This window comes from Mobula birostris, chromosome 32 (genome assembly GCF_030028105.1).
Source record: "Mobula birostris isolate sMobBir1 chromosome 32, sMobBir1.hap1, whole genome shotgun sequence".
NCBI lineage: Eukaryota > Metazoa > Chordata > Chondrichthyes > Myliobatiformes > Myliobatidae > Mobula > Mobula birostris.
The window spans coordinates 28,400,040-28,416,982 of NC_092401.1; the positions used below are offsets into that span (position 1 = coordinate 28,400,040).

The window sequence follows — 16,943 nt, forward strand, 5'->3', positions numbered from 1 at the left end:
CTATGAAGTTGATGCCAGTATGCCTCACTTCTACAGACTCTGTCTCCATATCCTGAGTAAATACTGACATAAAAAATTAATTTTAAATCTCCCCAATCCACGCATGGATTACCATTCTCCTTTTCCAGAGGACCAGTTTTGTCCCTTGCAATCCTTTTGCTCTTAACATATGTGTAGAGTCCCTTAGGATTGTCCTTCACCTGGTCTGCTGGAGCATCTTCACACTATCTTTTAGCCTTCCTAATTTCTTTTTTAAGTGTTCTCTTGCATTTCTTATACCCCATAAGCACCTCATTTGTTCCTACTTGCTTATATCTGTTATGCACCTCCTGTTTCTCTTAGCCAGGGGCATAATATCTTTGAAAACCAAGCTACCCTACACTTGCTTTATTTACCTTTTATTCTGACAGGCACATGCAACCTTTGTACTCCCAAAATTTTGCATTTGAAGGCCTCCCACTTACACCTTTGCTGGAAACAGCCTGTCCCAATCCCCACTTGCCAGATCATTTCTGATACCATCAAAATTGGCCGTTCTCCAATTCAGATCCTCAACCTGCAGACTAGGCCTATCTTTTTACATTGTTACTTTGAAACTAATGCATTGTGGTCACAAGATGCAAAGTGTTCTCCTACACAAACTTCCTGCCCTGTCTCATTCCCTAATAGTAGGTGCAGTATCTCATGCTTCCTCCCTGGGACCTCTACGTGCTGATGAAGGAAATTTTCCTCAGCACATATGACAAACTTTAACCCTTTTATAGTATGGGATTCCCTGTCAATATGTGAACAGGAAAGGACAGTGGACCAGGGAGAAAAGGAAGAAGGAGTGGAACTAAAGTGAAGTGATGAGCAGGTTAGGCGAAGAAGAGTGGTGAGAAGGCAACCAGAGTGGGAAACGCAAAAAGAGTGAAGGAGTGAGGGAAGAAAAATTACCAGAAATTAGAGAAATTGATGTTCATGCCATCAGATTGGAGTTTACTCAGACTGAATATCAGGTGTTGCTCCTCCAATCTGAGGTTTGTTGAGTATTGCTTACAATTATGGTCACCCCATTACAGGAAAGTACTGGAGGCTTTATAGAGGGTGCAGAGAGATTTACCAAGATGCTGCCTATGTGGAGAATTTGGGCAATCTTGAGTCGCTTTCTCAGTAGTATTAGAGGCTAAGATACCTGAGGAGTTTATGGGATTACAAGAAGGTAAGCAGTCAGAATCTGACTTCTTAATTGGCTTGCCTTTATGATCCAAAGATTCAAAGTACATTGATTATCAAAGAATGTATAAATTATACAACCTTTACTTACAGACAGTTACAAAACAAGAAACCTGAAAATTAAAAAAAATAAAGACCAACCCGCAAAGCGCACAGCAACAGAAAACAAACAATAGAAGTGAACAACATCACCAGAATTCTGAACCAAATTGAGTCCTTAGATCCAAATCCGCAGAGCAGCCCAGAGTAGGCCCAAAGCTTTGGTGTTCAATTCATCATATTAGTGGGGATAATTGCCGCAGTGTTCACAGACATGAAGCACAGCAGCCGGGGCAGCTCACGGCCTTAGCAACGCTGAAGGAGGAGCCCCCAGTCTATCTGGGTCGGCAGGTATAGATTTTCAATACAGACCGCTGGTCAGTACCAACATCACTGACCAATCCCAGTGACCAGTGAAGTGAGAGGGATGGAAAATGGTGGAAATCCAATGAGGATAGCATGGAAGCAAATAGTTTGAGGAAAGTGAAGATCTTGGCAAAATATAACTAAGGGAAAATCTGAACTTGTCATGAACAATTTCAATTTGCCTGTGCTTTAGAAAGGTCGAAAAGCACAAGCACAGTCATGACTCAACAGGTATATCAGAGAGAGTTCACACGCTGCTTTACTTACACTGCCCCTCAGAGAAAGAATTAACTCCTACATGTGAAGACAGACCTCCTAGTGTCAGTCTTGAGGATACATTAAGTCAGTGATAGATGTTCAAGTTACCTTCACAGGTTTATCTTTTAATTATTACTATTACAGACAGAATTCTCACCTGTCAATTCATGGCCCCCTCAACCGTCATGATACGCAGCACATCATATCCTGTTGGGGTAGCCTCCAACCTGACACATGAACATTGATCTCTCTAACTTCTGTAATTTCACACCCCTCTCACTTCTTTCTTTCCCATTCTCCATCCTGGTTCAATTCATATCCCTCTCACACCTTATCTTCTCCATCCTGCTTCAATTCATATCCCTGTCACACCTTATCTTCTCCATCCTGGTTCAATTCATATCCCTCTCACACCTTCTCCATCCTGGTTCAATTCATATCCCTCTCACACCTTCTCCATCCTGGTTCAATTCATATCCCTCTCACACCTTATCTTCTCCATTCTGGTTCAGTTCATATCCCTCTCACACCTTCTCCATCCTGGTTCAGTTCATATCCCTCTCACACCTTATCTTCTCCATTCTGGTTCAGTTCATATCCCTCTCACACCTTCTCCATCCTGGTTCAGTTCATATCCCTCTCACACCTTATCTTCTCCATTCTGGTTCAGTTCATATCCCTCTCACACCTTCTCCATCCTGGTTCAATTCATATCCCTCTCACACCTTATCTTCTCCATTCTGGTTCAGTTCATATCCCTCTCACACCTTCTCCATCCTGGTTCAATTCATATCCCTCTCACACCTTAATCTTCTCCATCCTGGTTCAGTTCATATCCCTCTCACACCTTATCTTCTCCATTCTGGTTCAGTTCATATCCCTCTCACACCTTCTCCATCCTGGTTCAGTTCATATCCCTCTCACACCTTATCTTCTCCATTCTGGTTCAGTTCATATCCCTCTCACACCTTCTCCATCCTGGTCCAATTCATATCCCTCTCACACCTTATCTTCTCCATTCTGGTTCAGTTCATATCCCTCTCACACCTTCTCCATCCTGGTTCAATTCATATCCCTCTCACACCTTAATCTTCTCCATCCTGGTTCAGTTCATATCCCTCTCACACCTTATCTTCTCCATTCTGGTTCAATTCATATCCTTCTCACACCTTCTCCATCCTGGTTCAATTCATATCCCTCTCACACCTTATCTTCTCCATTCTGGTTCAATTCATATCCCTCTCACACCTTATCTTCTCCATCCTGGTTCAGTTCATATCCCTCTCACACCTTCTCCATCCTGGTTCAATTCATATCCCTCTCACGCCTTATCTTCTCCATCCTGGTTCAATTCATATCCCTCTCACACCTTATCTTCTCCATCCTGGTTCAATTCATATCCCTCTCACACCTTATCTCCTCCATTCTGGTTCAATTCATATCCCTCTCACACCTTATCTTCTCCATTCTGGTTCAGTTCATATCCCTCTCACACCTTATCTTCTCCATTCTGGTTCAGTTCATATCCGTCTCACACCTTATCTTCTCCCCAACTGCCCATGACCTCTGTCTGGTGCTCCTCCTCTTTCCCTTTTTCCATGGTCCACTCTCTTCTCTAGCCTTTTATGTTTTTCACCAATACCCTCTCAGCTTCTCAATTCATCACCCTTACCCCTCCCAGGGGAGACTTACGAGGATGCTGCCTGAGACATGGAAAGGATGGTAGGGTACAGGAACCATGGTGTACAAAGGCTGTTGTAAATCTAGTCAAGAAGAAAGGAAAAGCTTACGAAAGGTTCAAAAAATGAGGTAATGATAGAGATCTAGAAGATTATAAGGCTAGCAGGGAGGAGCTTAAGAATGAAATTAGGACAGCCAGAAGGGGCCGTGAGAAGGCCTTGGCGGACAGGATTAAGGAAAACCCCAAGGCATTCTACAAGTATGTGAAGAGCAAGAGGATAAAGCATGAGAGAATAGGACCAATCAAGTGTGACAGTGGAAATGTTTGCATGGAACTGAAGGAGATGGCAGAGGTACTTAATGAATACTTTGCTTCAGTATTCACTACGGAAAAGGATCTTGGCGATTGTAGGGATGACTTGCAGCAGACTGAAAAGCTCGAGCATGTGGATATTAAGGAAGAGGATGTGCTGGAGCTTTTGGAAAGTGTCAAGTTGGATAAGTCACTGGGACCAGAGGGGATGTACCCCAGGCTAATGTGGGAAGCGAGGGAGGAGATTGCTGAGCCTCTGGCGATGATCTTTGCATCATCAGGACGGGAGAGGTTTCGGAGGATTGGAGGGTTGCGGATGTTATTCCCTTATTCAAGAAAGGGAGTAGGGATAGCCCAGGAAATTATAGACCAGTGAGACTTACTTCAGTGGTTGGTAAGTTGATGCAAAAGATCCTGAGAGGCAGGATTTATGAACATTTGGAGAGGCACAATATGATTAGGAATAGTCAGCATGGCCTTGTCAAAGGTAGGTCGTGTCCTTACGAACCTGATTGAATTTTTCGAGGATGTGACTAAACACTTTGATGAAGGCAGAGCCGTAGATGTAGTGTATATGGATTTTGGTAAGGCATTTGATAAGGTACCCCATGCAAGACTTATTGAGAAAGTAAGGTGGCATGGGATCCAAGGAGCCATTGCTTTGTGGATCCAGAACTGGCTTGCCCACGGTAGGCAAAGAGTGGTTGTAGACGGGTCATATTCTGCGTGGAGGTCGGTGACCAGTGGTGTGACTCAGGGATCTGTTCTTGGACCCCTATTCAGTGTGATTTTTATAAGTGACCTGGATGAGGAAGTGGAGGGATGGGTTAGTAAATTTGCTGATGATACTAAGGTTGGGGGTGTTGTGGATAGTGTGGAGGGCTGTCAGAGGTTACAATGGGACATTAATAGGATGCAAAACTGGACTGAGAAGTGGCAAATGGAGTTCAACCCAGATAAGTGTGAGGTGGTGCATTTGCCTTCATCAATCGTGGGATTGAGTTTAAGAGCCGAGAGGTAATGTTACAGCTATATAAGGACCCTGTTCAGACCCTACTTGTAGTACTGTGCTCAATTCTGTTCATCTCACTACAGGAAGGATGTGAAAACCATAGAAGGGTGCAGAGGAGATTTACAAGGATGTTGCCTGGATTGGGTTATGAGAATAGGTTGAGTGAACTCAGCCTTTTTTCCTTGCAGCAACGATGGATGAGAGATGACCTGACAGAGGTGTATAAAATGATGAGAGGCATTGATCATGTGGATAGTCAGAGGCTTTTTCCCAGGGCTGAAATGGCTAGCACGAGAGGGCATAGTTTTAAGGTGCTTGGAAGTGGTATAAAGGAGATGTCAGGGGTAAGTTTTTTACATAGAGGGTGGTGAGTGCAGGAATGGGCTGTCGGCGGCGGTGGTGGAGGCAGATATGATAGGGTCTTTTAAAAGACTCCTGGATAGGTACATGGAGCTTAGAAAAATAGAGGGCTATGGGTAAGCCTAGGTATGTTTTAAGGGAAGGACATGTTTGGCATAGCTTTGTGGGCCGAAGGGCCTGTATTGTGCTGTAGGCTTTCTATGTTTCTCTGTTTCTATGACAAATTTAGGTTTATTTTCTCCTGAGCACTGGAAGCTGAGGGGACACCTGGTAGAATAAAATTTGAAGAGGCAGAGATAGGACAGACTTTCAAACTTTTCTCTCTAGTGTGGAAATGTCAAATACAAGAGAGCATAGTTTTATAGTGAGAATGGGGAAATCTAATGGATATTTATGAGTTAAGAGATTTACACAGAGAGTGGTAGGTGCTTGGAATGCAATTCCAGGGAAGTGGTGAAAGCAGATACGCCAGCAGCACTTAAGAGGCTTTTAGACAGGCAGGGAATAGAGGGATACAGAGCATGTACAAACAGATGAGATTTGTCTAAATTAGCACTGTGGTCAGCACAGACATTGTGGGCCAAAGGGCCTGTTTCTGTGCTGTACTGTTCTACTTTCTATGTTTTATGTACATCTCAGGGTACTTTCCCAGAGACTGGAGAATCCAGGCAGAAGGAATACGATGGCTTCAAGTTTAGCACCCACTGGATGAGAGAGGAATTCTCATTGTGGACGGTGTTAGATGGGAGGGAGGTTTGCAGCTTTCTACTGATGGAAGAGCTTGCAGGGGGTCAGGGGGATAGAGATGTGGCAAGTTCTATAGGAAGGATTATCTGCTGTAGCATTCTGATCCCTGGGACTGAGGTGATTTTTTTAAGTCTTCAAGATATTATATAGAGAGAGAGGGAGAGAGAGAGACAGACAGAGAGAGAGAAAGTGAGAGAGAGAGAGACAGTGTGAGAGAGAGAGAGAGAGAGAGAGTGAGGGGGAGAGAGGGAGGGCAATGGGGGGAGAGAGAGAGTCAGGGAAGGGGTGGGAGAGAGGAGTGGGGGGAGGTGCAGGAGAGGGAGGGAGGGGTGAGGGGAAGAGAGGAGGGGGAAACAGGGAGGAAGAGGGAGGAAGAGAGGGGAAGAGGGGAAGGGGGAAGGGGAGAGGGGAAGAGAAGCAGGAAAGAGGGGGAAGAGAGAAGAGAGGGGGAGAGAGGAGGTGAAGAGAGGGGGAAGAGGGGTGAAGGGGAAGAGGGAAGAGGGGGAAGAGGGAGGAAGAGGGCGAGGGGAAGAGAGGGAAGAGAAGAGAGAAAGGGGGAAGAGAAGGAGGAAAGACAAGGGGAAAGAAGGGGGAGAGAGTAAAGAAGAGAAGGAGCTTTATTTTCCTTCTCAACCCATTCTCCTGCCTTCTTCCCATAATCTTTAATGCCTTTACAAATCAAGGACCTATCAACCTCCGCAAGTATACCCAATGACCTGGCCTCCACGGCTGTCAGTGGCAATGACTTCCATAGATACAGAACCTTCTGGCTAAAGAACATCCTCCTCAACTCCATTTTAAAGACTTGTCCTATCCTGAGGCTCTGTCGTCTGGTGCTTGACTCCCCCACTATTGGAAACATCCTCTCCATATTCAGGCCTTTCAATATTCAGTCGGTCTCAATGAGATCCTCCCTCGTTATTTTAAACTCCAGCAAGGACAAGTGTCAGTATGAGATTTGCAGAGCCTTGATTAGTGGTTGAGCCCCGGAGTCCAAAGAGAAAGTGTCGGGATCAGGGAGCCTGGTTGAGAAGTATTCCTTTCCCATGACGGGCACAGTGGATATTGTGACTGGGAGCACAGAGGTAGTTCAAATCATTTGTTCCATTTAATATGTTTGCAAGGTTACTGACAAAGAGGATAGACAAATGAAAAGGGGAAACTGTTACAAGAAATTAGACCAAGTGAGTTGTTCATCGCCATCAGATTCCAGCCTTTGGGGAAACATTTCACTTTGGGAATTCACCTGAAATGTAGACAATTCCCCTGTTGTATTGAGACAGGTCTATCCTCATTCTCAGACCACCAGACCCCTGGTGCCAGCTTTCCATAAGACATCGGAGCAGAATTAGTCCATTCAGCCCAGCAAGTCTGCTCTTTCATTGTCTTACAATTTTCCTTCATTAGTTAATGGAGTTTGGATCAACAGGTGGGTACCCACTTAAGTAACGAATTGTTTACTTGCCTTTCTGGTTACTGGAAGTGACACCAGGTAGTGAGATCATCAAGCGATTGATGAGAGATGTATCAGGGCACTGGCGTTCAGAAAGTACACAGAGAACACCCGCTAAACTGGGCAACTTCATTTCAAAGGCTCCAGGACATCTGGCAGTGTGAGTGCTGCCACCGGGACTTTCCCAACCCACTTAACTTCACATCTGGCAACAACCAGACCTGCCCTGAACCACAAACACAAGGAAATCTGCAGATGCTGGAATTTCAAGAAACGCACATCAAAGTTGCTGGTGCAGGCAGCAAGCCAGGCAGCATCTCTAGGAAGAGGTATAGTCGACGTTTCGGGCCGAGACCTTTTGTCAGGACTAACTGAAAGAAGAGCTAGTAAGAGACCTGAACCAGGTATCTGAAGTAACTTTCTGTGTGCAGAGGGATTCATAGAACGTCGAACAGTTCGGTAGAAGAGTAGACCCTTCAGCTTATGGTGTTGTGTCAAACACACACAAAATGCTGGAGGAATTCAGCAGGCCAGACAGCATCTGTGGAAAAGAGTACAGTCAACACTTCAGGGCAAGACTCTTCATTAGGACCTCGGAGTGTTGCAGCCCGAAACATCGACTAGACTCTTTTCCATAGATGCTCCTGGCCTGTTGAGTTCCTCCAGAATTTTGTGTGTGTTGCTTGGATTTCCAGCATCTGCAGAATTTCTGTTGTTTGAAATTAAAAGATTATCTTTATTTATCACATGTACATCAAAACATACAGTGAAATGTGTCGTTCTGTGTCAAATCAAAAAAGCGAAGATTGTGCTGGGCAGCCTGTATGTGTGGCCATGTGCCAGAGCCAGTATGGCATTACCACAGCTTACCAAAGCCTATCCATTCGTATTTGGAATGTGGGAGGAAACCTATGCATTCCCGGTGAGAACGTACAAACTTTACAGAGAACAGCCGAAATCAAACCTCGATATCACACCCACTAAACTAATCCCTTCTACTTTCCACGCCATGCATATTCATATGTCTAAAACCACCTTGAATGCCCTCTATCATGTTTGCCTCTACCACCACCTGGCAGCACATTCCAGGTACCACCCCCTGCCCCTGTGCAAAAATACTTGCCCTGTACATCTCTTTTGAACTTACCTGAAAGGCATGCCCTCTAGTTTTAGAAATTTCAATCCTAAGGAAAAGTTACTTGCTGTCTTCTCTTTCTATGCCCCTCATAATCTTATCAGATCTCCCCTCAACTTGCGGCACTCCAGAGAAACAAAACAAGTTTGTCCAGCTTCTCCATTTGGCACGTGTCCTCTAATCCAGGTGGCATCCTGGCAAACCTTTACTGCACCCTCTCCAAAGCTTCCACATCCTTCCTATAATGTCATGACTAGAAATGAATGCAGTACTCCATATGCCACCTAACTAGATTTTGATAAAACTGCAACAGAACTTCCTGATTTTTGAATTCAGTTCCTTACTTAATAAAGGTGAACATGCCATATGCCTTCTTTACCATCCTATCAACCTGTGTAGCCACTTTCAAGGATTGATTAATAAGATCCCTCAGCTCATCTGCACTCTTGCCATTAACAGTGTACTGTCTCTTTTACATTTGATCTCCCAAATTGCAACAGTTCACATATGGCAGGATTAAATTCTATCTGCCATATCTCCACCCATATCTGCAACTGGTCTATATTTTACCTGGACAACTTCTCTCTCTAATTCAGTCTCCCTAGCCCCAGCAACATCCTTGTTGCATTGTTTCTGGTTTAACCACATCTTTCCTATATAATATGTCAAACAGCAGGGTAGTGTCTGCCAATGATAGTTCGCATTCTTGCATGAAGCTACCTGACCATTCCCATGTCCCTGCCTGGTGGGAACCTGCTCTGAGCAAAACGGAGTACCACCTTTCCCCATTCCACAATAGTAACAATGCTACTTTAGCCATGAAGTACATTGCGATGGCATGAGACTACGAAATGATTGTCACCAAAGACTCATGAAGATTACTACAGATGTGCCGTGGAGATCATCCTGACTGGTTTCATCTCTGCCTGGTTTGGAGGCTCCACTGCATGAGAACTGGCAGAGGGCAGTAGACTCAGCCAGCTCTATCGTGGGCACACAATGGGCACCCTCCCCACCGCTGAGGGCATCTTCAAGATACAGCACCTCAAGAAGGCAGCATCCATCGCTAAGGGCCCCTTGGCATCTAGAACATGCCCTCTTCTTGTTACTTTCATTGGGGAGGAGGTAGAGGAGCCTGAAGACACACACTCAATGTTTTATGAGCAGCTTCTTTCTTTCTGCCATCAGATTTCTGAATGGTCCATGAAGACTACCTCATTTTTGCACTATTTATTGTTTGCAATTTATAGTAATTATATACCTTTGCACTATACTGCTGCTGCAAAACAAATTTCATGTCATATAAGACAGTGATAATAAAGCTGATTCCGATATGAATGCAATGATATTTTCCTTTAAAGAGTATCTTGGAGCAACTAAGCCACAGATCTAAGTCACAGAAAATGGTTTTGGCGAGCGAACAGCCCTTTGTTAATCCCACAACTAGCCCCTCCCACTCATCTCACCACCCAAACACACATCCTCTCCCAACCGCTGTACACGTTCTAACAGCTGGACAAATGTAAACATTACCAAGTCCCATTATCAGGGGTTGGGATGTTATGTGAAAGTTCTATAACACATTGGTGAGGCCTAATTTGGGATATTGTGTGTCGTTCTGGTCACCTACCTACAGGAAAAACAATAAGATTCAAAGAATACAGAGAACATTAACAAGAATGTTGCTGGGACTTGTTAGGGACATCTTATAGAGGTATACAGAATTATACAGTGGGGCTTAGATAGGGATATAGAATGCAAGCAAGCTTTTTCCACTAAGGCTCAGAGAGACTAGAACTAGAGGTCATAGGTTAAGAGTGAAAGGTGAAATATTTAAGGAGAGCCTGAGGGGGATGTCTTCACTCAGAAAATGGTGCAGGTGTGGGAAAAGCTGGAAGTGGTTTGATTTCAACATTTAAGAGAAATTTGAGTAATTATATGGGTGGGAGAGGTATGGAAGGCTAGATGGAATGAAGGACCTATTTCTGTGTTGTTGTGCTCAATGACTCTATCACTCTATGATTAGCATAATTGTTCAAAAGACAAATTGACCTCTAGATTTTGAATTCTATCGTCCATAAGACTACAGGGACTCAGTTGCATTCTAAGATGCCTGCTGACGTGAGTACTGGTAAGTGACTTTCTACCAAGCTTTGAGATAGGTGTATCTGAGGGATCCAGATACAGGAAGATCTGCCTGACTCCTAGTGCCTCATCCTGAGCAGTATGTAATCGGCGATCTTTACCATTGGGTGGTGGTTTGACATCTGCGTCTCCTTGCTGGTTCGAGCTTTCAGATTGTCCTGACTCTGTGAGATAAAAAGAGACGGGTGATCAGCACGGGGAGACTCTTTTGTCTATCGTTCAACCAAACACCGCCCATCACTCAATAGCAAGACAGTCTCATCAGTAGGGATGGTGAAGTCAAACCTCCCACAGTAGCCCACGGCCAACAGAAACATCTCATGTTATCAGTCAGGACCACCTGGCCTGGAAAGATCTGCTGATTTTCCAAATGTATCCATCCCCTCAAAGCAGAGTTAATTTGGACCATCAACTTTCTTACAGACAGATAATTTTCATGGAATTGTTCCAAAGGTTCCTCAAGGAAGGTCTATTGCTCTATCAAGAATTGCATGAAAAGTATCTGTCTTTTTTTTAACTCCAATCTCCAGGGAATACTGAATGAAGTTTCCAAGATATCGATTGAACATTACTCTCCTGCAAATTACTCACTCCCAAATTATACACTATCCTTCCTTGGAAGCATATCACTGTTCCATCATCACCACCAAATCTAAATCCTGGAACTCACTCCCCAATATCACCATTGCCAGATGGACTGTAGAGGTTCAAGAAGGCTCTAAGGAAAGTTAGGGGTGGACAATAATTATTGGTATTGTCGGTGATACCTATATGTATTAATAAATAATATCATAAATAAATAGCACAGCTCATGGTTGGCAATGTTGGCTCCATGATGTCCAATATATTTGAATCTGCGTTTAGCAAATATTTTTCCCACAACCAGATATTGCCCAATTTGGCTGTGGAGGCCAGTTCTGTGGGTATATTTAGGACAGAGGTTGATAGATTCTTAATTAGTCAGGGCATGAAGGGATATGGGGAGAAGAGAGGGAAATGGATCGACCATGATGAAATGGTGGAGCAGACTCGATGGGCCAAATGGCCTAATTCTGTTCCTATATATTATAGTCTTACAGTCTAAATACATTAATAAATGACTTAATGTATTGAATATGTTCAAATAAAATAATATGGTTGCCAGTGTTGAATAAGACCATAAGATATAGGAGCAGAAGCAGGCCATTCAGCCCATCGAGTCTGCTTTGCCATTCAATCGTGGGCTCATCCAATTCTTCCACCCATGCCCACTCCCTTGCCTTCTCCCCGTACCATTTGGTGCCCTGGCTAATCAAGAACCTATCTATCTCTGCCTTAAAGGCACCCAATGACATGGCCTCCACAGCCACTCATGGTAATAAACTCCACAGATTTACCACCCTCTGACTAAAGTAATTTCTCCACATCTCTGTTCTAAATGGATGTCCTTCAATCCTGAATTTGTGTCCTCTTGTCCTAGACTCCCCTACCATGGCAAATAACTTTGCCATATCTAATCTGTTCAGGCCTTTTAACATTCAGAATGTTTCTATGAGATCCCCCCTCATTCTCCTGAACTCCAAGGAATACAGCCCAAGAGCTGCCAGATGTTCCTCATATGGTAACCCTTTCATTCCTGGAATGACATTGGCTTCAACAGAATGTAACACTAGAAAGGGGAACGGTATAATACTCAATTATATTCAGGAACCATGTGCAAGATTCTCGTCCCAAACCTGCCAAACGTTCTCCTGAAACCTCTAAAGCTACATCTTGTCACCTCACTATGCAGTACAGTCCAATTCACATTTACCCCCTTTCCCCACTCCAATGTAGTTTTCTCTGTGAATGTAAAATACTAGTTGTATAGCCCCTGTTTCAGATTTTCTCCAATAAAAATTAATGGGAATCTGAACAGATTATATTAATTTTATTTGTCACATGTGCATCCAAACATCGAAATATGCAATGAAAAGTGTCAACTGTATCAAATCCAATCAACGAGGATTGTGCTGGTGGCAGCCCACAAGTGTCACCACTGTTCCAGTGCCAATATAGCATGCCCACTACTTACTAACCCTAGCCTGTATGTCTTTAGAAAGTAGGAGGAAACCAGGGCATCCAGAAGAAACCCATGTGATCACAAAGAGAATATCCAAACACCCTACAGTGGCAGAGATTGAATCCCGATCGATAATCGCTGGTGTTCGAGTAGCGTTACACTAACTGCTGTGGTTACCATGTCAAACACCAGCCCAGGTCAGAAATATAAACAGGATCTGGTAGACTATCAGAGAGATAAGTTGTGGAGAATTTTCCATGATGATGTGGTAAGTTTCCAAGTGAAGAACCTAAAATATCAAATCAAAGTGATGTCTTTAATCCAGTGACAGCAAGGTGTCATGAGATGCCTTTTGAAGAAGACTACAAGATTTACAACACAGGCAGTGTGTAGTGAGACTGTCAGGAAGGACAGGTAGATGATAGGACTGAACTGCAATCAGTAGGGTGAGAAAGATGACATAGGATCAGAAGATGTAGAATCCTTATGGTAGGATTAAGAACTGCAAGGGTAAAACGACTCTGATGTGAGTTATATACAGGCCTCCAAATAGTAGCCAGGATTTGGGCTACAAATTACAACAGAAGATAGAAAAGGCTTGTCAAAAGAGCAATGTTACAATGTCATAGGAGATTTCATTATGCAGATAGATTGGGGAAATAAGTTTGGTACTGTATCTCAAGAGATAGGATTTGTAGAATGCCTACAAGATAGTTTTGTAGAGCAGCTTGTGGTTGAGTTCACAAGGGTATCAGTTATTTTGGACTGGGTATTGTGTAATGAACCAGATTTGATTAGGAAGATTAAAGTAAAGGACTCTTCAGGAAGCAGTGGTCATAATATAATAGTATTTACCTTGCAATCTGAGAGGAAGAAGGTGAAGTCAGAAGTATCAGTATCTCAGTGGAGTAAAGAGAATTACAGAGGCATGAGAAATGAGCTGGCCAAAGTTGATTTGAAGGAGACACTAGCAGGACTGATGGCAGAGCAGCAAAGGCTAGAGTTTCTATGATCAAATTGGAAGATGCAGGATAGGTACATCATAAAGAAGAATTATTCTAAAGGTAGGATGATGGAACTGAGAAGGGCAGTCAAAAGTCAAAGCCAACATAAAAGCAAAAGAGGGGGTGTATACTAGAGCAAAAACTAGTGGGAAGTTAGAGGATTGGGAAGCTTTTAAAAACCAACTGAAAGCAACTAAAAAGCCATAAGGGGAGAAAAGATGAAATATGAAGGAAAACGAGGCAGCAACATCAAAGAGTATACCAAAAAGCTTTTCCAGATATATAAAGAGAAAAAGACAAGTGAGAGTAGATATTGGACTGCTGCAGAAAGACACTGAAGAGGTAGTAATGGGGGACAAGGAAATGGTGGACAAACTGAACAAGTACTTTGCATCATTCTTCACTGTGGAGGACACTAGTAGTGTGCTGGAAGTTCGAGAGCGTCAAGGGGCAGAAGTGAATGCAATTGTTATTACTAGGGAGAAGGTGCTTCAGAAACTAAAAAGTGTGAAGATAGATTAGTCACCTGGCCCAGATGAACTACACCCCCAGTTTCTGAAAGAGATAGCTGAAAAGATTGTGGAGGGGGGGCATTAGTAATGACCTCTGAAGAATAACTAAATTCTGGACTGGTTCTGAAGGACTGGAAAATTGCAAACGTCCCTTCACTCTTCAAGAAGGGAGGAAGGGCGAAGAGAGAAAATTATAAGCCTGTTAGCCTGACCTCAGTGGTCGGGACGATGTTGGAGTTGATTGTTAAGGATGTGGTTTCAGGATACTTGGAGGTTTAGGTAAAATAGGCCAAATCCTACATGGTTTCCTTAAGGGAAAATCTTGCCTGACAAGTCTGTTAGAATTATTTGAGGATGTTACAAGCAGGATAGACAAAGGAGAATCAGTGGATTTTGTGTACTTGGATTTTCAGAAGGCCTTTGACTAGGTGCCGCACATGAGGTTGCTCAACAAGATAAGAGCCCATGGCATTACAGGGAAGGCATGGATAAAGCATTGGCTGATTAGCAGAAGGCAAAAAGTGGGAATAAGGGAAACTCTTTCTGATTGGCTGCCAATGACTTGTGGTATTCCGTAGGGATCGGTGTTAGAACAACTTCTTTTCACAATGTCAATGATTTGGATGATGGAATTGATATCTTTGTGGCCAAGTTTGTGGACAATATGAAGATAGGTGGAGGCACAGGTAGTGTTGTGGAAGTATTGAGGCTGCAGAAGGATTTAGAAATATTAGGAGAATGAACAACAAAGTAGCAATTGGAATACAGTGTCAGGAAGTGTATGGTCATGCACTTTGGTAGAAGGAATTTAAAAGCACAGACTATTTTCTAAATGGAGAAAAAATCCAAAAATCTGAGATGCAAAGGGACTTGGGCATTCTCATGCAGGTTAATTTGCAGGCTGAGTTCGTGGTGAAGAAGGAAAATGCAATGTTAGCATTCATTTCAAGTGGACTAGAATATAAACCCAAGGCTGTAATGTTGAGGCTTTATAAGGTACTGGTGAGAGCTCTCTTGTGGTATTGTGAGCAGTTTTGGGCCCCTTATTTAAAAAAGGATCTATTGACATAGGAAAGGGTTCAGGGGAGGTTCTCAAGAATGATTCTGGGTATGAAAGTCTTATTGTATGAGGAGCTATTGCTGACTCTGGGCCCTTACTCGCTGGAATTCAGAGGAATGAGGAGGGATCCCATTGAAACCTATCAAATGTTGAAAGGTCTAGATGAAGTAGGTGTGGGGTTGTCTTGGACCAGAGGGCACAGCCTCAGAATAGAGGGATGTCCATTTAGAACAGAGATGATGAGGAATTTCTTTAGCCAGAGGGTTGTTGTATCTGTGGAATTCGTCGTCACAGGTGGCTGTGGAGGCCAGGTCACTGGGTGTATTTAAGGTGGAGGTTGATAGGTTCTTCACTAGCCAGGGTGTGAAAGGTTATGGAGAGAAGGAAGAAGAATGGGTTTGAGGGGGAAGTGGTTCAGCCATGATGAAACGGTGGAGTAGACATGATGGGCCAAATGGCCTAATTTTTCTCCTTTGTCTAATGGTCTACATCAGCTGCCCCTCTCTGAACCGTGGATGATGGTCCAGTGGCCTCTCTTCTATTATGAATCAAGAAGGAAAAGGAAAGCTTTGACCATAAGACCTGGGAGTAGAATTAGACTATTCAGCCTATCGACTCTGCTGCACCAAAGCTTTGTTGCTAGGCTCACAGTTGCATTTGCTCTCTGACTAAAACTTCAGGGTTAGAACACAGAACGGGCCCTGCAGCCCATGATGTTGTTTTAACTTTTTAATCTACTCTAAGATCAATATAACTCTTCCCTCCTACTTAGACCTCTAATTTTCTTTCACCCATGTTGCCTAAATAAGAGGTTCTTAAATGTCCCTAATGTCTGCCTCTACAACCACCCCCTGTTGCGCTTTCTAAGCACCCACAATGCTTTGTGTAAGAAACCTAACCCTAACATCTCCCCTCCACTTTCTTCCAATCAGCTTAAAATTATGCCCGCTCATATTAGCCAGTTCTGTTCTGGGATAAAGTTTTTGGCTGTCAACTCAATCTATACTTCTGATCATCCTGTACACTTCGATAAATTCACCTCTCACCTTACTTTGTTCCAAAGAGAAAAGCCCAAGCTCACTCAACCTTTCCTCATAAGAGATGCTCTCTAGTCCAGGCAGTATCGTGGTAAATCTTCTCTACATCCTCTCGAAAGCTTCCACATCCTTCCTACAATGAGGAGACTAGCACTGAACACAGTACTCAAAGTGTGGTCTAACCAGAGTTTTATACAACTGCAATATTACCTCACAGCTCTTGAGCTCAATCCCCCCAACTAATGCTAGCCAACACTTTATTTGCAATTATCATTTGGGACTCTCTCACTTGCAATCCCAATCAATGGTTGTAGATTAGACTGGCTCAGTGAAGTCTTGGTCAAAGAGCAGAACATGGTCTGCACTACTCCCATTGAGAGATTCCACAGGGGATGAATTAAAAATGGGCCACATGAGAGGGAGAGAATCTCTCTCGACTTGGGAGAGAAAGATTCACTCTCAGTTCCAATACTGGTTGCCTGAACTCTTCCCTTTGAACCTGGTGGAAGTGTGCTACCATCCCTCAGGCTATTGCCAGGATTCAGTTCCATCAGCAGAAAGCAATA

General features: G+C 43.5%; 1 protein-coding gene across 11 annotated transcripts in view; it reads right to left on the reverse strand.

Annotated features, from left to right (window-relative positions):
- The window catches only part of LOC140191133 (nuclear factor 1 X-type-like), a 425,546-nt gene that overhangs the window by 97,162 nt on the left and 311,441 nt on the right, over window positions 1–16,943 (reverse strand). For all 11 annotated transcript variants that reach the window (XM_072248254.1, XM_072248245.1, XM_072248246.1 and 8 more), the window contains one exon: window positions 10,825–10,887. In XM_072248254.1, coding sequence (XP_072104355.1) covers window positions 10,825–10,887 — 63 coding nt within the window. The remainder of the gene's footprint in view (window positions 1–10,824; window positions 10,888–16,943) is intronic.